Raw genomic sequence first — 21266 nt, 5'->3', positions numbered from 1 at the left:
CTACCTCAAATGTACATATGTGAAACATTCACTATACCCGAAGATGTCTGCACACGACAGCTCTATTCATACTCCTCATCCAACAAATTCTCTCCTCAAGAAAGCCTCGGGGCTTGTAGGAAGTAGGTCTGGCGGGAGAACGAAAGCGAGGTCACGGAGACCACATCCCTGAATGCTGCCTGGCTCGACTCAAACGCAACACCCGTTAAATGCTAGGGCAAGCTGCTCCTGCGCAGCCCTCCTCCACAGAGTGCCAGGGAGAGAGCGTAAAGCCACCCGCGAGGCGGAGCTGGTGCGCCTCCGACCCGCGCCTACGGTAACCGGTCGTGCGCCACTGAGTCCTTGCAGCAAACCTGCCGAATTCCAGCCGTGGACCTCTGAACACCCGGCAGGGCCGGGTTTGGCGGCGCGCTGGGACTTTCGTCATTCTCCCGCGCCCTCCGCCTGCCAGCTGATTGGCCCCTGGGCTAGGGGCGGGGCACTCGCTGTGGAGGCAAGTCGCGGCACGCGGGCGGTTGGTCCAGTTCTCGGGCCTGGCGGTAGGCGAGTCTGGCTTGTAGCTGTCGGATACTTGGGGTGAGCGGAAAGCATGGCGGGGACCTCCGCGCCAGGCAGCAAGAGGCGGAGCGAGCCCCCGGCGCCTCGCCCCGGCCCGCCGCCGGGCACCGGGCACCCCCCTAGCAAGCGGGCCCGGGGCTTCTCCGCGGCCGCTGCCCCGGACCCTGACGACCCGTTTGGCGCGCATGGGGACTTCACTGCCGACGACCTGGAGGAGCTTGACACCCTCGCGTCACAGGCCCTGAGCCAATGTCCGGCCGCGGCTCAGCACGTGTCCAGTGAGTGCTCCTCGCGGCCTTTTTCTCGGAGGGAGTTGCAGACCGTGCCAGATAGCCTTGATGGCTGTGGCTTCGGAACCTCGCGGCCAGCACTGCCCTTTCGCCTTTTTAAAATATGGGAACACTCTGATTTAAGCAGCGGTTGTCTTCCAGAAGGTCCTTTGATTTTAGGGGGAAATAAATTAGCCAGGTCATACAGCAGATTTGAAACACAGAACGCTAAGTTGACATTTTACTTTATTTTCTAAAGTTTAGGCCACTTGGTTCTTGGTTCTTGGTTCTAAGCAGAGATCCTTGGAACACACCTACCACCACCATCAGAACCATCACTACCCATGCATGAGGACCCATTCTTGTGACAAGTTTGAGCGGCTTTAGATCTTATGAAGCCCACTGTCTCCCTTGGGCAGTGTTAGCGTGGGAGGAGTCTGACACAGGCAAGAGATGAAATAAATTTATTCTTTTATACAACCAGTAAACTGTGCTAGGTGCCCAAACGTGAGGAACTGCAACTGAGCTAACAATGAACAAAATACAAAAACTGTCCTTCATGGAGCTTACATGCTAGTTGAGGAATGAGTGAAGTCTTGAGGACTCCCAGAAGGAGAAAGGTTTTGAGTGCACCTTGCATCTGTACTTGGGTGTCTCAAGGCACCTTAAACTCAACACGATCATTTCCTGGAAACCCAGTCCTCCTCCAGCATTTCTAGCATGGTGCCGGCAAAGCAGACATTCAGAGAATGATGACCACAAGGAAGTAACTAGCACCACTCTCCATCCAGTGGCACAAGGCGACTCTTCGCCTTTCCTTGACTCTACATCTAATTTCATTGCAAAGCCTGTCAAGCTTACCTTCTTAATCCTTCTCTGGACTCTTATCACTTCTACCAACTACCTGATCTATGCTGCCATGAGTCCTCCCTTGAACAATAGTCTGCTAAATTGGTTTCCCGTTTCCAGTCTTGACTCCCTGCAAGTGAGGCTTCACATTACATTCTGAGTGATCTTTTCAAAACTCAAATCTGGCTGTTATCTTATATACATAACTATTATCTTATATGCATGAACACCCCTATTTTTTTTTCCTTTTTTTTTTTTTTTTTGAGATCTCACTCTCTCACCCTGGCTGAAGTGCAGTGGTGCCATTTTGGCTCACTGCAGCCTCCACCTCCCAGGTTCAAGCGATACTGCCTCAACCTCCCTAGTAGCCTCAGCCTCCCAAGTAGCTGGGATTACTTGTGCCCGCTACCACGCGCAGCTAATTTTTGTATTTTTAGTAGAGACGGGATTTTGCTGTGTTGGCCAGGCTGGTCTCAAACTCCTGACCTCAGGTGATCCACCTGCCTTTGCCTCCCAAAGTGCTGGGGTTACAGGCGTGAGCCACCACACCCAGCTATGAACACCCCTAATGAAAGCCCTTTAATAATTTCCCACTTCTAGTGTAAAGACCAAAATCCTTAACATGGCCTGCAAAGCCCAGCCTGATTTGGCCCTTTCTCACTCTCTGGGTTCTGGCTGCACTAACTTTCTTTGAATTCTCTCTGCTTCTTTACAATACAGGAACTTTATACATTGTTCTTTCTTTGTACATTGAGTATACTTTCCATTCATTCATCTCCACTTATCTGGTTAATTCCTACTTGTCCTTCAGCTCTCAGCTCCTTCAAGTCTTCCCTAGGGAAATGTTCCAGTCATCCCACATAAGTCAGATTGCTGTCATATTACAGACTTTCCTGTATTTGTTCTCTGCAGTTCTTAATCACAGTTATAATTTTCCATTTATCTGTGTGATTATTTGTCAAATGTCTTTTAAGCTCTGTGAGTGTAAGGACAGTATTAATTTTGCTCGCCATTGTATCTGTAGAGCCTAACATGCCTGGCATATTGTATGTGGTCAGTAAACTATTTTTTTTTTTTTTTTTTTTTTTTTGAGACGGAGTCTCGCTCTGTCGCCCAGGCTGGAGTGCAGTGGCCGGATCTCAGCTCACTGCAAGCTCCGCCTCCCGGGTTCACACCATTCTCCTGCCTCAGCCTCCAGAGTAGCTGGAACTACAGGCGCCTGCCACCTCGCCCGGCTAGTTTTTTGTATTTTTTAGTAGAGACGGGGTGTCACCGTGTTAGCCAGGATGGTCTCGATCTCTGACCTCGTGATCCGCCCGTCTCGGCCTCCCAAAGTGCTGGGATTACAGGCTTGAGCCACTGCGCCTGGCCAGTAACTATTATTGAATAATAAATAGATCATTGAGTTCTGGCCAATGAGATCTCCTCAGACTTTAGATGAGACTCTTGGAATTGGATGAAGGATAGGGAAAGAGTAACAGGATCTGTTGTTTTAGAAGGATCATTTATGAGTTTCAGCCGGTGTGGTGACTCATGCCTGTAATCCCAGCACTTTGGGAGGCCGACGCGGGCTGATCACTTGGGGCCAGGAGTTTGAGACCAGGCTGGCCAATATGGTGAAACCCCATCTCTACTAAAAATATAAAAATTGCCCAGGCCTGGTAGCACATGCCTGTAATCCCAGCTACTCAGGAGGGTAAGGCACGAGAATCGCTTGAACCTGGGAGGTGGAGGTTGCGGTGAGCTGAGATCACACCACTGCACTCCAGCCTGGGCAACAAAGCAAGACTCCGTCTCAAAAAAAAAAAAAAAAAAAAAAAAAAGAAGGATCATTTATGAGTTTGAACCATGTTCTTAGGTTGAAAAACACCTATATTGCTTACTAGGTCTTTCTCTGCTTTGCTTTCAAGAGTAATTCTTCCCAGCACTTTGGGAGGCAAAGGCAGGAGGATTGCTTAAGCCCAGGAGTTCAAGACCAACCTGGGCAACATAAGGAAAAAAACCCCATCTCTACAAAGAATTTTAAAATTAGCCAGGCAGCCGGGCACAGTGGCTCACACCTGTAATCCCAGCACTTTGGGAGGCTGAGGCGGGCGGATCACGAGGACAGGAAATCAAGACCAGCCTGGCCAACATGGTGAAACGCCATCTCTACTAAAATACAAAAAAAAAAAAAAAAAAATTAGCCAGGCATGGTGGCACACACCTGTAGTCCCAGCTACATAGGAGGCTAAGGCAGGAGGATCACTTGAACCCAGGAGGTCAAGGTGGCAGTGAGCAGTGATCACACCACTGCACTCCAGCCTGGGTGACAGAGCAAGACCCTATTTAAAAAAAAAAAAAAGTGGATATTTTCAGCATTTTCTGGTGAAAGTGGGAAAATATTGGGTCCTGAAATGTATATGGAACTGTTTTTTACAGGTGATCATAAGGTCCACAGATTATTAGATGGCATGTCAAAAAATCCTGCGGGGAAAAACAGAGAAAGTGTTCCAATTAAAGATAATTTTGAATTAGAGGTACTTCAAGCACAATACAAAGAACTGAAAGAAAAGGTAAGTGACTTAACTTGCTGTTTTTGTAGCTAATTCATTCACTTATGTGTTTAAGAGCATGTACAGTAAAATATACAAAAGTTGTAAAAGTGTCTAGATTCATCCCTATGACATGGGAGAAGACTAGGGAAAGACAGCCAGAAAGTTTAGGCTGAAAGAAACTAAATCGTGAGATTCCTAATGGCAAAGGCAAGAAGAAAAACACTGTATACCAGATCCAAAAAGAGATACAAACTTAGGGTACTGAGACGAATTTATAGCATATATCTTCATGTGAAGAACACAACTTCATAATGGTTGCTATTTTCACTAGCAGCTTTGCAAGAAAGCAGACACCCTTCATATCACCATCTGTAGGTCCCTAAGAAAACCAGGAATATAATGTGGAATTTTAGTTGTGCAAAGTATGTGACCCAGATCTTTTTTTTTTTTTTTTGAGATGGAGTTTGTCATCCAGGCTGGAGTGCGGTGACACAATCTCGGCTCACTGCAACCTCTGCTTTCTGGTTTTAAGCGATTTTCATGCCTTAGCTTCTGGAGTAGCTGGAACTACAGGTGTGCACCACCATGCCCAGCTAATTCTTGTATTTTTAGTAGAGACAGAGTTTCACCATTCTAGCCAGGCTGGTCTCAAACTCCTGGCCTCAACCTCCCAAAGTGTTGAGATTACAGACATGAGCTACCACACCCAGCTGACCCAGATTGTTAATGCCTCTTAGAGCCTAAAGAATCCAGCTAGGCATGGTGGCTCACACCTGTAATCCCAGCACTTTGGTAGGCTGAGGCCAGTGGATCACCTGAGGTCAGGAGTTCGAGACCAGCCTGGCCAACATGGTGAAAACCTGTCTCTACTAAAAATACAAAAATTAGCTGGGCGTGGTGGCGGGCACCTGTAATAGGTCAGCTACTCGGGAGGCTAAGGCAGGCTGGAACCCAGGAGGTGAAGGTTGCAGAGCCGAGATCGTGCCATCACACTCCAGCCTAGGCGACAACAGAGAGACTCCGTCTCAAGAAAAAAAAAAAAAGAAAGCTTGCCGGGCACGGTGGCTCAAGCCTGTAATCCCAGCACTTTGGGAGGCCGAGACGGGCGGATCACAAGGTCAGGAGATCGAGACCATCCTGGCTAACACGGTGAAACCCCATCTCTACTAGAAAATACAAAAACCTAGCCGGGTGAGGTGGCTGGCGCCTGTAGTCCCAGCTACTTGGGAGGCTGAGGCAGGAGAATGGCGTAAACCCAGGAGGCGGAGCTTGCAGTGAGCTGAGATCCGGCCACTGCACCCCAGCCTGGGAGACAGAGCAAGACTCCGTCTCAAAAAAAAAAAAAAAAAAAAAAAAAAAAGCCGGGCACGGTGGCTCACACCTGTAATCCCAGCACTTTGGGAGGCTGAGACGGGCGGATCACGACGTCAGGAGATCGAGACCATCCAGGCCAACATGGTGAAACCCCGTCTCTACTAAAAATACAAAAAAAATTTAGCCAGGCGTAGTGGCGGGCATCTGTAGTTCCAGCTACTGGGGAGGCTGAGGCAGGAGAATGGCGTGAACCCAGGAGGCGGAGCTTGTAGTGAGCCGAGATCGCGCCACTGCACTCCAGCCTGGGCAACTGAGCGAGACTCAGTCTCAAAAAAAAAAAAAAAAAGGAATCTGGCCAGGCAAGGTGGCTCATGCCTGTAATACCAGCACTTTGGGAGGCCAAGGTGAGAGAATTGCTTGAACTCAGGAGTTCAAGACCAGCCTGGGCAATACAATGAGACCCTGTCTCTACAAATAAAAGTGAGAATTAGCCAGGTTAGTGGCACATGCTTTATAGTCCTAGCTACTCAATAGGTTGAGGTGAGAGGATCACTTGAGCCCAGGAGTTCGAGGTTACATTGAGCTATGATTGTGCCACAGCATTCCAGCCTAAGCAACCCAATCCCCCTCCCTGGCAAAAAGAACCTGCATGCATGAGTGACAAGTGTATCCTTAAGCTGTCTTGATGAATATCAGCTGTCCCATGAACAGGCCTAGCAGACCATGGTGACATCTGGTTGCTGTGGATATATTTTGAGTACTCATTTGTCTGTAGGATATGTTTTTCCTGTGCTTTCTCCATCTCCCCAACTACATGTTAAAACAAAGTACATAAGTAGTTTTCTCTTACAAAGTTTTCACGAGATTAATTTGGTATTTACAGATGAAAGTAATGGAAGAAGAAGTTCTCATTAAGAATGGAGAAATTAAAATTTTGCGAGACTCACTACATCAGACGGAATCCGTTCTAGAGGAACAGAGAAGATCACATTTTCTTCTTGAGCAAGAAAAAACCCAAGCACTCAGTGACAAAGAAAAGGAATTCTCCAAAAAGGTGACCCAGAGCATTTGTTTTGCACCAGCTTTTCCTGCCCACTGAGTTCCTTTGACCAGGGTTGCCTGTAAATCTTCCAGGGAGATTTCAACATTTGTTTATCTTAAATACTTTCTGCTATCATCTAATTGCCAAGCACTCTTCTTCTAGTGTCTGGATATGTTTTGGAAAGGGATTTAGGTGAAACTCTATTTTGCTGTGGTAGTTGGTCTTGGCGGGAATGAATAACTAGCTTAGCATTTCTAGAAACAGGCTTACATTAGGGCTCTTTTGCTAGATCAGAAACTCAACTGACCTAGCTTAGGCTAAAAGGAAATGTATTGGCTTCCATATCCAAGTCTTGGAAGAACAGGGGTGTGCTGGGGCCTTAAATGACTTAAATCTTGCCAGGACATTTTTATTCTCTATGCTATAAAAAGGCTCTATCATTATGGTAGAGGGTGTGTTCACCAGAAGCTCCTGGGCTCATATTTTGTAAATACAGAGCAGAATTAAGACTTAAGGCCACGTGCAGTGGCCCACACCTGTAATCCCGCACTTTGGGAGGCTGAGGTGAGAGGATCACTTGAGCCAGAAGTTCGAGACCAGCCTGGGCAACTGGTGAGACCTCATCTCTACAAAAAAAAAAAAATGAAAAAATTAACAAAATCATCCAGGCATGGTGGTGTGCACCTGTAGTCCCAGCTACTCAGGAGGCTGAGGTGGGAGAATTGCTTGAGCCCAGGAGGTTGAGGCTGCAGTAAGCCACGATCATGCCATTATCCTCTAGCCTGGGCAACAGAGCGAGACCCTGTCTCAAAAAAAGACTTTGGCTTCCTTATTGCAAGTTTTAAAATTCTGAGAAAGGCTCTGATTGGTCTAACTTAAGTGTCTGTCCCTGGCCAATTGCCGTAACCAAAAGCAAAAAAAATGACAGCTCTCATTCTAATAAAATAGTCAGAGGTAGAGAAATTACTGATTTTTTTTTTCTTTTTTCTTTTTCTTTTTTTTGAGACAAGGTCCAGGGTTTCACTCTGTTGCCCAGGCTAGAGTGCAGTGGTGCAATCACAGCTTGCTGCAGCCTTGACCTCTCAGACTCAAGCAGTCCTCCCCCATCAGCCTCCCAGGTAGCTGGAACTACAGGCACACACCACCAGGCACAGCTAATTTTTAAATTTTGGTACAGACGGGGTCTTGCTATGTTCCCCAAGCTGTTCTCAAAATCCTGGGCTCACACAGTCCTCCCACCTTGGCCTCCCAAAGTGCTGAGATTACAGGCATGAGCCACCATGCCTAGCCTGTTTCTCAGGGAGAGGAAAATGCTATTCTGGAAAGAAAAACAGTAGGTATCCAGTACCTACCACAACTTTCCCTCAGCACTTCCCCATGCTTCAGTCTCAAGGACATGGGATCTTATTCTCTCATTGTTTCATTCAGCAAACTTAGCAAACTTTAAGAACTTACCTGTGCCCAACACTAACCACAATAGTTAACTTTCTGTATAAGTGATGAAGAGCAAGGAATTTGCAGTCAGACAAACCTGAATTTGAATCCAGGCTTCATCACACATTAGCGGTGATCTCCAGGTAATAACTTAAGCTCCATGGCTCATTTCCCTTATCTGTTCCAAAACATAACCAGAAAGGTTGTTGGGAGACTCACACGTTCTTGCACTTACTGTGTCTGGTGCTGGGCCTGGCACAGAGTGTGCTTGGGGAATGATGGCAGTTACTGTTGGGTGTGGCACCTGCAGGCCAGAGCAGCAGCTGTCTCTATACTGCACAGTGTCTTGGTAAACTATTTCAAATACTCTGCCCAAACTTTGAAGAAGACCTGGAATTGTGCACCATTGCATTGGTTAATAAAGGTCAGTATGTTACCGCTGACATACAGCCCCTTACCAAGCTCTGTGCTGAGTGTTTTACACTCATCGTTCTGCTTAATCCTCCCAACGATGATGAAGACAGGCATTTTATGTTTCAAATAAGCTAGAGTTCAAAGACATTTAGTAAATGGTGGGCTGGTATTTAATTCTTTTTTTTATTTTTTAAATTTTTTGTAGAGGCAGTGTCTTGCTATTTTGCCCAGGCTGGTCTCGAACTCCTGGACTCAAATGATCCTCCTGCCTCAACCTCCCAAAATGCTTAGGATTACAGGCCTGAGCCACCACACCCAGCCAGGGCTGGTATTTGAACCCTCACAAACTACCCTTATAATAGTTAGAGTCCATTATCTTTTTAGAGCACCATATTGTCTTTCAGAAAGAAAGCTAATGTTTGATATTTTAGGACGTTTATGTCACAGCAGACTTTCATATGTATTTTTTCATTGTTTGTCTTTTACTGGCTTGTGATTTTGAAGCCCGGAGATATTTTTGTGTATATGATGGGGCCACTACAAGCATGTTTCTTTTGCCTTCCAGCTCCAATCATTGCAGTCTGAACTCCAGTTTAAAGATGCAGAGATGAATGAATTAAGGACAAAGCTCCAGACCAGTGAACGCGCAAATAAACTGGCTGCTCCCTCTGTTTCCCATGTCAGGTAATGATGGTGCTGGAGGAGGGATAGTTCAGTTTTGCATTATTTAGTAAACAATCTGCATAACAATGTCAGGCCGGTCCTAAATGAAGGTCATTTACACCCTGCCACCTGGACAGAGATCCTCTTTTCCTGAAGGATTCAGAGGTGGTTTAGATGAAGCTTGCATGGTTTGAGACATCACAGCATAAAGGCCCATACTCTAGAAATGCTGCCGCTATATGGCACTTTACAAACATAATTCCTCCAGACCAGAAAGACCTGGAAAAACGGACCAGGTGTGGTGGCTCACACCTGTAATCCCAGCACTTTGGGAGGCCAAGGCAGGCGGATCACGAGGTCAGGAGATTGAGACCACGGTGAAACCCTGTCTCTACTAAAAATACAAAAAAATTAGCCAGGCATGGTGGCGGGTGCCTGTAGTCCCAGCTACTCAGGAGACTGATGCAGGAGAATGGCATGAACCTGGGAGGCAGAGCTTGCAGTGAGCTGAGATCACGCCACTGCACTCCAGCCTGGGTGACAGAGCGAGACTCTGTCTCAAAAAAAAAAAAAAAAAGAAAGAAAGACCTGGAGAAATGATCTCCAAATTTTGGGGGTGGGCCAGTCTTTACTTTTATGTAATTTGTTTAACTGATTTTGTTGCAAGCATGAGTGTATTTTAGTTCCAGCTACTTGGAATATTTTTTCTTATTTGCTGTCTGGGGACCCTTGTCCAACAGCCCCATTCTTTGTGGTCAGATGTGCTCAACTTTTTTGTTTTTCTTTTTTTTTTTGAGACAGAGTCTTACTTTGTCACCCAGGCTGGAGTACAGTGGTACAATCTCAAGCTCACTGCAACCTCCACCTCCTGGGTTCAAAAAATTCTCTCTCAGCCTCCTGAGTAGCTGGGACTACAGGCACACACCACCACGCCCAGCTAATTTTTGTATTTTTAGTAGAGATGAGGTTTCACCATGTTGGCCAGGCTCATCTCAAACTCCTGACCTCGTGATCCACCCGCCTCGGCCTCCCAAGGTGCTGGGATTACAGGCGTGAGCCACCAAGCCCGGCCTTGTTTTGTTTTTATACAGAGGCGGGGTCTCACTATGTTGCTCAAGCTGATCTTGAACTCCTGGGCTCAAGCAATCCTCCCACTTTGGCCTCCTAAAGTGCTGAGTTACAGACATGAGCCGCCGTGCCTGGCCTCAATTTGTTAATGATCTGTCCTGCCCTCTGCCTTACAGAGATGTCTGGCACTATCAGTATCAGCCTTGAAATGTGCTGTGGTTTTTTGTTGTTGTGGTTGTTGTTGTTTTGAGATGGAGTCTCACTCTGTCAGGCGGGGGTGCAATGGTGTGATCTCGGCTCACTACAGTCTCCACCTTCCGAATTCAAGTGATTCTCCTGCCTCAGCCTCCCAAGTAGCTGGGATTACAGGCATGCACCACCACACCTGGCTACTTTTTGTATTTTTAGAGATGGGGTTTCATCATGGCCAGGCTGGTCTCAAACTCCTGGACTCAAATGATCTGCCAGCCTGGGCTTCCCAAACTACTGGGATTACAAGCATGAGCCACTGTGCCTGGCCCAGCCTTGAGATTTGAACAGTGTCAGGGCATCTTCTGGTTTTGAACATTCTGCTGCCTTTGCTCATAATGGGCAGTGTGTGACACTGAACTCTCCATGCCTTGCATTGTCCACATAAGAGAGCTGAGGGGATCCTCTTCACACATCAGTAACAGAAAGACCTCAGCATTATATGATCAGATCAGAGGGTTAACACTGCTTCTCTAACATAAAGACATTAGCACTGAGAAGTTGCTCAGTTTTCAACATACTTAATAGGTTTATCAAAATTTTGATACTTATTTTGATAACCCTTTTTCTATTTAAAGTCTTTGCATTCTATTGGAAGTTTTTTTTTTGAAACAGAGTCTCGCTCTGTTGCCCAGGTTGGAGTGCAGTGGCATGATCTCAGCTCACTGCAACCTCCACTTCCCAGGTTCAAGTGATTCTCCTGTCTCAGCCTCCCAAGTAGGTGGGATTACAGGCACACACCACCACGCCAGGCTAGTATTTTTTCGTATTTTTTTTTTAAGTAGAGACGGGATTTCACCATGTTGGCCAAGCTGCTCTTGAACTCCTGACATCAGGTGATCCATCCGCCTCAGCCTCCCAAATTACTGGGATTACAGGTGTGAGCCACCACGCCCAGCCTGGAAGTCTTGTGACTATTAAAAAATCGTTTGTTCCACATTGGCTGGGCGCAGTGGCTCACACCTGTAATCCCAACACTTTGGGAGGCTGAGGCAGGCAGATCACTTGAGGTCAGGAGTTCGAGACCAACCTGGCCAACATGGTGAAACCCTGTCTCTACTGAAAATATAAAAATTAGCTGGGCATGGTGGCATGCGCCTGTAATCCCAGCTACCTGGGAGGCTGAGGCAGGAGAATCACTTGAACCTGGAGGCAGAGGTTGCAGTGAGCCAAGATCACACCACTGTACTCCAGCCTGGGCAACAGAATGAGACTCCGTCCCAGAAAAAAAAAAAACCGGTTTGTTCCACATTGAAAAGATGTTTTGCACCAGGCATGGTAGCTACACAGGCAATCCCAGCTACACAGGAGGCTAAGGCAGGAAGATTGCTTAAGGCTAGGAGTTCGAGACCAGCCTGGGCAACATAGCAAAACCCCACTGCTACTAAAAAAACAATAAAATAAAATTACCGGCCCTGGTGGCTCACGCCCGTAATCCCAGCATTTTAGGAAGCTGAGGTAGGCTGATCATTTGAGCCCATGAGTTCAAGACTAGCCTAGGCAACATGGTGAAACTCAATCTCTAGAAATAACTCTATCTCTAGAAAGAATAAAAAGTTAGCTAGATGTGGTGGTTGCATACCTGTAGACCCTGTGCTACTCAGAAGGATGAGGTGGGAGGATCACTGAGCCCAAGAGGTCGAGGCCACAGTGAGCCATAATTGTGCCACTGGGCTCCAGCATGGGCAACAGAGTGAGACGCTGTCTCACAAAAAAAAAAAAAAAAAAAAAAATTATCTGGTCATGTTGGTGTGTGCCTGTAATCCCAGTTACTCAGGAGGCTGGGATTACAGGTGGATGGATCGCTTGAGCCTAGGAGGTCAAGGCTGCAGTGAGCTATGATCATGCTACTGTACTCCAGCCTGGGCAACGGAGCAAGACTCTGTCTCAAAAAAAAAAAAAAGTTTTGGTGGAATTGGAAATAGTGATAATAAAGAATAGTAAAGGAATTTTGGCTAATATTATATTTTTGGATGATTAGAAAAATATAAAAATGAGTAAAAAACTTTTTCAACGATTTGGATCAAAATGCCTGGAATTGGCCAGTAACGGTGAATCATGCCTGTAATCCCAGCACTTTGGGAGGCCAAAGTGGGTGGATCACTAGAGTTCAGGAGTTCCAGACCAGCATGGGTAACTTAGCGAAACCCCATCTCTATAGAGAAATTAAAATTTAAAAATATTTTTGCCGGGCGCGGTGGCTCACGCCTGTAATCCCAGCACTTTGGGAGGCCGAGACAGGCGGATCACGAGGTCAGCAGATCGAGACCATCCTCGCTAACACGGTGAAACCCCGTCTCTACTAAAAATACGAAAAACTAGCCGGGCGTAGTGGCGGGCACCTGTAGTCCCAGCTACTTGGGAGGCTGAGGCAGGAGAATGGCGAGAACCCGGGAGGCGGAGCTTGCAGTGAGCCGAAATCGCGCCACCGCACTCCAGCCTGGGAGACTGAGCAAGACTCCGTCTCAAAAAAAAAAAAAAAAAAAAAAAAAAAATATTTTTAAAAAAGAAAACCAAATGCCTGGAATTTTGCACTGCTCCCCTGACAAAGAATGGTAGACATAATAGATAAAACCTTTGGTTAAAACACCTAGACATGAAAAGTTTAAAGTTTGTTAGAAATTTTGTAACCAGGTATTTTGAATTGTTTTAGTAGAATCATTACTTTGCTTTCATAGTTAACTTTTTCCAGTCCTAGGAAAAACCCTTCTGTGGTTATAAGGCCAGAAGCATGTTCTCCACAATTTGGAAAAACATCTTTTCCTACAAAGGAGTCTTTTAGTGCTAACATGTCCCTTCCCCACCCCTGCCAGACAGAGTCAGGATACAAGCCTCTGGTGGGCAGAGAGGGTAAGTCCATAAGTCATCTATTGCTGTATAACAAACTACCCAAATTTGTGGCTTAAAACAATTGTTATTTATTTTCTCCCAATTTCTGTGATCAGCAATTCTGACAGGGCACAGTGGGGACAATCTCTGCAGGGACTGGAATCACTGAAAGCTTGTCTTAAGCTGGAGGATCTATTTCAAGATGGCTCACTCACATGACTGGCAGTGTAATTCCTTGCCACATGGGCCTCTGCACATGGATACGGGGTATCCTTATAACCTGGTGGGTGGCTTCCTCTAAAGCCAGCAAATCCAGAGAGAGAGAGAGAGCCAGGCAGAAGCTGTCCTTTTGTGGCCTAGCCTCATTAGTCACACAGCATCACCTCTGCCACATTCTGTTTGTTAGAAGCAAATCACTGAGTCTGGGCTTCACTCAAGGAGGGGAAATCAAGCTATACCTTTTGAAGGGAGGTGTGTCAAAGCATTTGTGGGTTTTGTTTGTTTGTTTGTTTTTTTGGAGACGGAGTCTCACTCTGTCACTCACCCAGGCTGGAGTGCAATGGCACGATCTCGACTCACTGCAACTTCCGCCTCCCGGGTTCAAGTGATTCTTCAGCCTCAGCCTCCCGAGTAGCTGGGATTACCGGCACCTGCCATCATGGTTGTGGGTATATTTTTAAACCATCAGTAGTATGCAGGAACCTGTTTTTCTTTTTTTTTTTTTTTTTTCTTCTTCTTTGAGGTGGAGTCTCACTCTGTCACCAGGCTGGAGTGCAGTGACGTGATCTCGGCTTACTGCAACCTCCGCCTCCTGGGTTCAAGTGATTCTTCTGCCTCAGCCTCCCGAGTAGCTGGGACTAGGTGCACACCACCATACCCAGCTAATTTCTGTATTTTTAGTAGAGATGGGTTTCACCATGTTGGCGTGGATGGTCTCAATTTCATGACCTCGTGACCCACCTACCTCAGCCTCCCAAAGTGCTGGGATTACAGGCATGAGCCACCATGCCCAGCCTCTGTTTTCCTTTTGTAGTCCAGCTTTTGAGTTTTTATAACTCAGTCCAGGTTGAGGGGATGCTGCTGTTTTTTTGAGAGAGACAATCTAACATCAGTAGGTTTTCAGACTGCTATGTCAGATGCTCTTTTTACCATCAACCTTTCAAATCCTTGGCCATTACACACTTCTGTGAAACTGCAGCCCACTTACATTTTTGAAATCTAGCAGCTAAAGTGGCAGTGTACAGTAGTGTTACAAGCAGGCAGTAGAGCCCAATAGTCTGGATGTGAGTCCCAGTAATGCTACTTACTGGCTTATGTAATTTGGGCAAGTCCTTTAGTCTCTGTGCCTCAGTTTCCCTATATGTAAAACAGAGCTAATGATAACTACTTGTAGGGTCACTGAGGAACAAATGGGCTGTTGTGTGTAAAGCTCTTAGAACAGTGTCTAGCACATAACAAGCACCATGTCAATGTTAGTGGTTACTGTTTTATCTAATTGCCTCATTTTGAGTGAGGCAAACAGCTTGATTTTCTTTTCCTTTCCTTGTATGAGTTCCTGTTTTACATAAGAAAGGTAAAAAATGCAGGGCTTTTGAGCTGCTTTGGCTCTTGTTTGATCCAAGGTGGAAGAAGTAGAACAGCCTGTGTTTTAAACTCATTGCATGTAAAAGTTTCTAATATGCCCATGCTTTTGTGCTCAAGTTTTGATTTACATTTTATCACATTTCAGATAGTAAGACCCACAGTCTGAGAGGTGACTCCATAAAACAAGAGGCCCAGAAAAGCTTTGTTGACAGCTGGAGACAGAGATCAAACACTCAAGGTACCAGAATCCCTGCTTCTGCAGGGGCCTGCATGGCTCTGAGTGATATGCAGAAGAATTGCCCAGGCCTCTGAGAACCGGCGCCCTGGGCAGTCCTTCAGGGAGTCCAGGGAAGTCAAAGTATGTGGCTTAAGCAGAAGACTTTATAAAGTGGAAAGGGCCAAAGGCAGGTATGTCCCAGAGCCTTCTGCACCCACAGGCATCCACCTGGGGCTTAGTGGCAACTTAGAGGACAGTTGGCATCCAAAGAGTCCTTACTGTTTCCTTCTGAGGCCACAGAAAAGATCTCCCATGTCAGAACCTTCTAGAGTCACCTTGTCTTCACAGGTTCCATTTTGATAAACCTGCTCCTGAAGCAGCCTTTGATCCCAGGGTCATCCCTAAGCCTGTGCCACCTCCTGAGTAGTAGTTCTGAGTCTCCTGCTGGCACCCCCCTGCAGCCACCAGGGTTTGGCAGGTAAGCATAAGACTCCTGGAAAGCTTGTTTGGGAAGGAGCTTCCTGGAAGCAAATTCCTTTCTGGCCCTGGCCAGCCTGGGAAGTCTGTGGGAAGGGCAGGGAGCCTGGAGAATTTGGCAGGCAAGCTGTTTGGGGCCCTTGACCTTATCTCCATCCCACACTTATCTATTTTTCTTTGTGTTTGTTGCCAGTACCTTGGCTGGAATGTCAGGCCTCAGGACCACAGGTTCTCAGGATGGGTCATTTTCCCTCTCAGCCCTGAGAGAAGCACAGAACCTGGCATTCACTGGACTGAATCTGGTTGCCAGGAATGAGTGCTCACGTGATGGAGACCCAGCAGAGGGAGGCAGAAGGGCCTTCCCACTCTGCCAGCTTCCTGGAGCCGTGCATTTCCTCCCCCTTGTACAGTTCTTCATCGGCTTACACTGCCAGGCCCTGCAGGACTTGGCAGCTGCTAAGAGAAGTGGAGCACCTGGGGACTCACCGACACATTCCTCCCGTGTGAGCTCTGGGGTAGAGATCAACCCTGAGGACTCAGTGTGCATCCTGGAAGGCTTCTCTGTGACTGCACTTAGCATTCTTCAGCACCTGGTGTGCCACAGTGGAGCAGTGGTCTCCCTATTACTGTCACGAGTTGAGGCAGATTCTGCTGCTGGGGAAGGAAATGGGAGCCTGGTTCACAGGTTTAGTGATGGAGATATGACCTCAGCCCCAAGGGGGGTTGCTGATGACCAAGGACAGCACCCACTGTTGAAGATGCTTCTTCACCTGTTGGCTTTCTCTTCTGCAGCAACAGGTCACCTTCAAGCCAGTGTCCTGACCCAGTGCCTTAAGGTTTTGGTGAAATTAGCCGAAAACACTTCCTCTGATTTCTTGCCCAGGTATAAAGCAGCATAGGAGTCATGATTCTTTGTGGGTCTCACCTGACCTGTTAAGGTCTAACCCGTGTCTCTTGTACTTTGCTCACATCTTGACTTATCTACACTAGTTAGTTCTAAGGCCTGGTTCAGGGAGTTCTGAAGTGATGGGAAGTGGGACCAAATGGGAGAACCAAGGAAGTGGTTTATTTGGTTTAATTCTGCCTCTGAACAACAGGTAAGCAGAAGGCACACATGATTAAAGGAGGCTGCTAACCTCTGTGGAGGAGAGCCCTGTCCCAGAACAAGGGCTAAGACAAGGGGCCTCTGAACCTGAGATGTGGGTAAGGTGAAGACCATATATCACAAGCACGTTGAAGTTTAGTGGGTTCCCTAAGGAAGCAGAGGATGTGGGGAGGATCTGCGGCCCACAGGCTGACCTTGCTGGAGTCTCTGCCTGTCATTGTGCCCATCTTTAGCATGCATCTGGGGTGGCGTGTTCCTCTTACGGTTTGTGGGTAGTAGTATTACAGTGAACCTAGCAAATGAACACTGATCATAAATTCCTCCCTTGGGATTCCAGAGCCACAAGATTGGGGAGAACTGTGAACACAGCCAGCCCATCCCCTCATCCAGTAATCCAGTCTCCCTCTCAGCACTCTACCAAAGGGCCAGTTTCTATGTTGGAATGATTCCACCAGCTGAATATATCTGAAACCATCTCATCTCTGAGCTCAGCACTGCTGTTTCCTGATCTGTTTCCATCTGAATATTTTTGGTTGGTCTGGCCCATGCTAAAGGTGGTACTCAGAGCTGGACACAGCACCACAGTATAGTGTAGGCAGTGGGATCAGGCAGACCCAGCACTCAAGTGCCCAGCAGGGGCCCAGCTCATAGTGGCTGTTTTGTTTGTTTATTTTTGGTTTTGTTTCGAGACGAAGTTTCACTCTTGTTGCCCAGGCTGGAGTGCAATGGTGTAATCTCGGCTCACTGCAACCTCCATCTCCCAGGTTCAAGCAGTTCTCCTGCCTCAGCCTCCTGAGAAGCTGGGATTACAGGTGCCTGCCACCACGCCCGGCTAATTTTTGTACTTTTAGTAGAGACAGGGTTTCACCATGCTGGCCAGGCTGGTCTCAAATGCCTGACCTCAGGTGATCCACCCGCCTTGGCCTCCCAAAGTGCTGGGATTATAGGCGTGAGCCACTGGGCCCAGTCTTGGTTATTTGTTTAATAATTGTTAAATGAATGAATCCCAGGCTGGGCACAGTGGCTCCTGCCTGTAATCTCAGCACTTTTGGAGGCCAAGGTGGGAGGATCACTTAAGCCCAGGAGTTTGAGACCAGCATGGGCAACAAAGCGAGACTCTATCTCTACAATTTTTTTTTTTTAAATTAGCCAGGCATGGTGGCAGTGAGCTATGACCATGCCACTGCACTCCAGCCTAGGTGACAGAGTGAGACCCTATCTCAAAAAAAAGAATCCCAGAAACCATGTTTTTGCTGGTGGTAGACACACCATTATTCCATTCCTGTTGAGCTTGTCCACAGGGACATTCAAAACACAGCCATGGCTGGGTGCTTATCTATTTCATGTACTGGGGCTCTTCATAAAATTTCATTTAAAAAGGTTCTTATGGGCCAGGCGTGATGGCTCACGCCTATAATCCCAGCACTTTGGGAAGCCGAGGCGGGTGGATCATGAGGTCGGGAGATTGAGACCATCCTGGCTAACACGGTGAAACCCCATCTCTACTAAAAACACAAAAAATTAGCTGGGTGTAGTGGCACCTGTAGTCCCAGCTACTCGGGAGGCTGAGGCAGGAGAATCACTTGAACCCTGGAGACAGAGGTTGCGGTGAGCTGAGATCACGCCACTGCACTCTAGCCTGGGCAACACAGCAAGACTCCATTTCAAAAAAAAAAAGTTACTACACTATCAAAAAATAACTTGGAAACCACTGTGTTGTATATAAAGGTGGATTTTCCTTGCAATACCTTCTGCAAGTGGCAGATATTGGGCCTCTTACAGCCCAGTAATGAAACCAGGTAACAACCATGTTAAATTGCAGCTTCCCGCAAAGGTCTGCACACCCTGGCAACTAAAAAGCATTGAACTTTTTCTCTGCTGTGCAGGATTTGCTCTAAAGTGAGTTCACCCCACATAGTGAGACCTTACTTCCTAAGGACATACTGAGGGATATCTTGTCCTTCTGTGCTCAGAAACTGCAGATGTCTGAAGGGGTACACACCTGGCCAGTCCCCACAGGGTGTTTCAGAATTGCTCTTCTCTCCACCCACCAGGCCAGTCCACCATGCTTCTCCAGGCTATGTGGGTTTAGCAAACAGCAGCAGTTGCCTTGGGGCTTGGTTTCTTGGTAATAGCTTTCCTTTTGCCCCTGAGACCTGTGGCAGTGTGCCCAGAACTCCTCCCTCCCGCACACCCCACAGTAGGCACATTCTCCTACTGGCAGCAGATACGTTTTCTAACAAGTAGAGAAAATGGTTTTTCTTGCCCTGCAAGAGGTCTCATAAGATCCAACTATAGCCAAGGCCATGTTTATCACTTGTGGAGCCCTGGCCGATCCTTCTGTGGGCACAGAACATTTCTCTCCCACCTAAGTTAGGACCTGCATCCCTGTTAGGGAGCATGTGGAAGCCAGGCATCCCGGGTCCAGGAGGTCATCCCACTTCCTGGGCGATGCTATGCCAGATGAGGGCCTGTCCTCTCAGCTGCAGCAGTCTTGCAGTGGAAGTGCCCGCTTGTTCACATGAAACAAGTTTCATAGCAAGTAAGTGGAGGTCAGGCCAGCACTGAAACCCAAGTCTGGCTGAACCAACTCACCTGTTCGTACTGCCTTGCTCAATTTTCTGTTACCTCTAGTGGAATGTGAGGGTAGGTTATGAAGCTGTGGTTGGGGAGTGTCACTTGTCTCTGGGTCCTTGTCTTTTAGGTTCCAGTGTGTGTTCCAAGTGCTGCCAAAGTGCCTCAGCCCAGAGACACCCCTGCCTGGTGTGGTGCTGGCTGTTGAGCTCCTCTCCCTCCTGGCGGACCACGACCAGTTGGCACCTCAGCTCTGTTCCCACTCGGGTAAAGCAGGGTGGGGCGGGCGTCTGGACTGCTCCTGCAGATCAAGGGAAGTGTTGGGGTGGGGACAGGGTCAGGGGCCTCGGAGGGCTTCTGCAGCATGTAGCCCAGGCTCTTCATGAGAAAGGGCACCCTGAGTTCGAGGTGCACTGTCCTTTTCAGAAGACTGCCTCCTGCTGCTGCTGTACATGTACATCACATCACGGCCTGACAGAATGGCCTCAGAGACACAATGGCTCCAGCTGGAACAAGAGGTAAAAACTCCAGAGCCCCTTCTGGACACTGTCCCCACCCCATCCTAAGAACCGACAGAATCTCCTCTTTCTACTGGGGAGAAAAGGAGCTTTAGTTCATTTTAGTAACGAGTTTATCAAGCAACTAAAGAGGTAAACTCAGTTTGGGGGCTGTGCACTACACAGATGCAATGCAGACAGGACTTGGCAGAGTTGCCTGATGACTGAACCTGTCCTGGCTTTGGGGCTTGGGGGCAGGATGGGGGGCTGGAGGCAGGTGGGTTGCTGGTGAGACATGGGTGCTCATCCTGGGTCTGCCCTGGGAAGGTCCCACACAACTTCTTGGACCCCATTTGTGCAGACAAGCAGTTGCTGAAGTAAGTGAACTCTTACAGAAGCTTGAGAAAGCCCTCACAGGGACTGGTCTCCTTCTGCCCACGATGGAGCTGATCTGTTCTTGTTCTAGGTGGTGTGGCTCCTGGCTAAGCTTGGTGTGCAGAGCCCCTTGCCCCTAGTCACTGGCTCCAACTGCCAGTGTAATGTAGAGGTGAGTAGGCAGGGGCCAACAGCTGGCAGCTCTGTGGGTGGTAAAGGGACTCTGTGCAAGGACTGTAGACCCCACTGCAAACCCCCTCACCTGAGGTGGCTAGGCTGAATGGATTGTTAGGGTACAGGCCATGGTGGCACCAGACCTCAGTCTGTGCCCCCTCTCTCCCAGGTGGTCAGAGCGCTCACGGTGATGTTGCATAGACAGTGGCTGACAGTGCGGAGGGCAGGTGGGCCCCCAAGGACTGACCAGCAGAGGCGGACAGTGCGCTGTCTGCGGGACACGGTGCTGCTGCTGCACGGCCTGTCCCAGAAGGACAAGCTCTTCATAATGCACTGTGTGGAGGTCCTGCATCAGTATGACCAGGTGATGCCAGGGGTCAGCATGCTCATCCGCGGGCTTCCTGACGTGACCGACTGTGAAGGTGAGCCTGCCAGAGGCCCTCCCGCCCAGCCCCCACGGCTTCTCCCTGAGGTTCCCCAACAACTCATATTCCTGGGCGTCCCCTCGGCAGGCCCCTGCCCACTACAGCCTGTTCCGGCACTGGGGTCATTTTCTTTATCTTCTGCCCCAGTTCTTCTCCAAGCATATTGGGCTGCCTTTTGCTCCTATCTGTTGAATGTGCCTGGCAGAGCCACAGTTTTTCCAGAAATACCTGTGTCTGAATTGCTTTTGTATCACTTTGTTTGCAGTAGCTGAGGGAGCAAGGCCTGGGTCTGGAAGGGACTGGTTAGTTCCTGCGGGCGTTGGGGGAGGAGAGGTGGGACCTGCCCTAGGCCCTGGCACCTTTGGGCCCTCACCAAGAACCTCTCCTTTTTGTCTCAGAGGCAGCCCTGGATGACCTCTGTGCCGCGGAAACCGATGTGGACGACCCCGAGTTGGAGTGTGGCTGAGGCCCTGAGCGTCCAGCCACATGGTGGCACCAGCACCGTTCCTTTCCTTACCACATCAACTGATTAAAGCAGTGACCAGCAAGAACTGCCCAGAGAACCGGCTGGCCTTGTTTCCTGAGTCTAATCTTTTTGGCGGAGTGGGAGGG

General features: G+C 48.2%; 1 protein-coding gene across 4 annotated transcripts; it reads left to right on the top strand.

The window, feature by feature from the left end:
• The first annotated feature begins 479 nt into the window (after positions 1–479).
• Positions 480–21222, top strand: ATRIP (ATR interacting protein). 4 transcript variants are annotated; one of them, XM_073010244.1, is made up of 14 exons: positions 486–836; positions 4098–4231; positions 6411–6581; positions 8983–9101; positions 13090–13247; positions 14956–15048; positions 15376–15505; positions 15698–16387; positions 19314–19450; positions 19610–19701; positions 20147–20227; positions 20399–20651; positions 20923–20956; positions 21053–21222. In XM_073010244.1, coding segments are annotated over exons 1-14 (2340 nt in total). In that variant the 5' UTR covers positions 486–589; the 3' UTR covers positions 21054–21222. The 4 variants fall into 4 exon arrangements, with proteins under 4 accessions (XP_007982313.3, XP_072866345.1, XP_072866344.1 ...); XM_073010243.1 differs by having other exon boundaries at positions 20920–20956; XM_007984122.3 differs by lacking the exon at positions 20923–20956 and having other exon boundaries at positions 480–836.
• Positions 21223–21266: the final 44 nt, after the last annotated feature.

The sequence above is a fragment of the Chlorocebus sabaeus genome, chromosome 22, assembly GCF_047675955.1.
Source record: "Chlorocebus sabaeus isolate Y175 chromosome 22, mChlSab1.0.hap1, whole genome shotgun sequence".
NCBI classification, from domain to species: domain Eukaryota; kingdom Metazoa; phylum Chordata; class Mammalia; order Primates; family Cercopithecidae; genus Chlorocebus; species Chlorocebus sabaeus.
This window is presented reverse-complemented; position numbering and strand designations above follow the sequence as displayed.

Coding starts and splice junctions, on each gene's coding strand:
- ATRIP (XM_007984122.3), top strand. CDS start 590: ATGGCGGGGACCTCCGCGCCAGGCAGCAAGAGGCGGAGCGAGCCCCCG. Junction 19,451..19,609: donor TCAGCTCTGTTCCCACTCGG/GTAAAGCAGGGT, acceptor TGTCCTTTTCAG/AAGACTGCCTCCTGCTGCTG. Junction 19,702..20,146: donor GGCTCCAGCTGGAACAAGAG/GTAAAAACTCCA, acceptor TTCTTGTTCTAG/GTGGTGTGGCTCCTGGCTAA.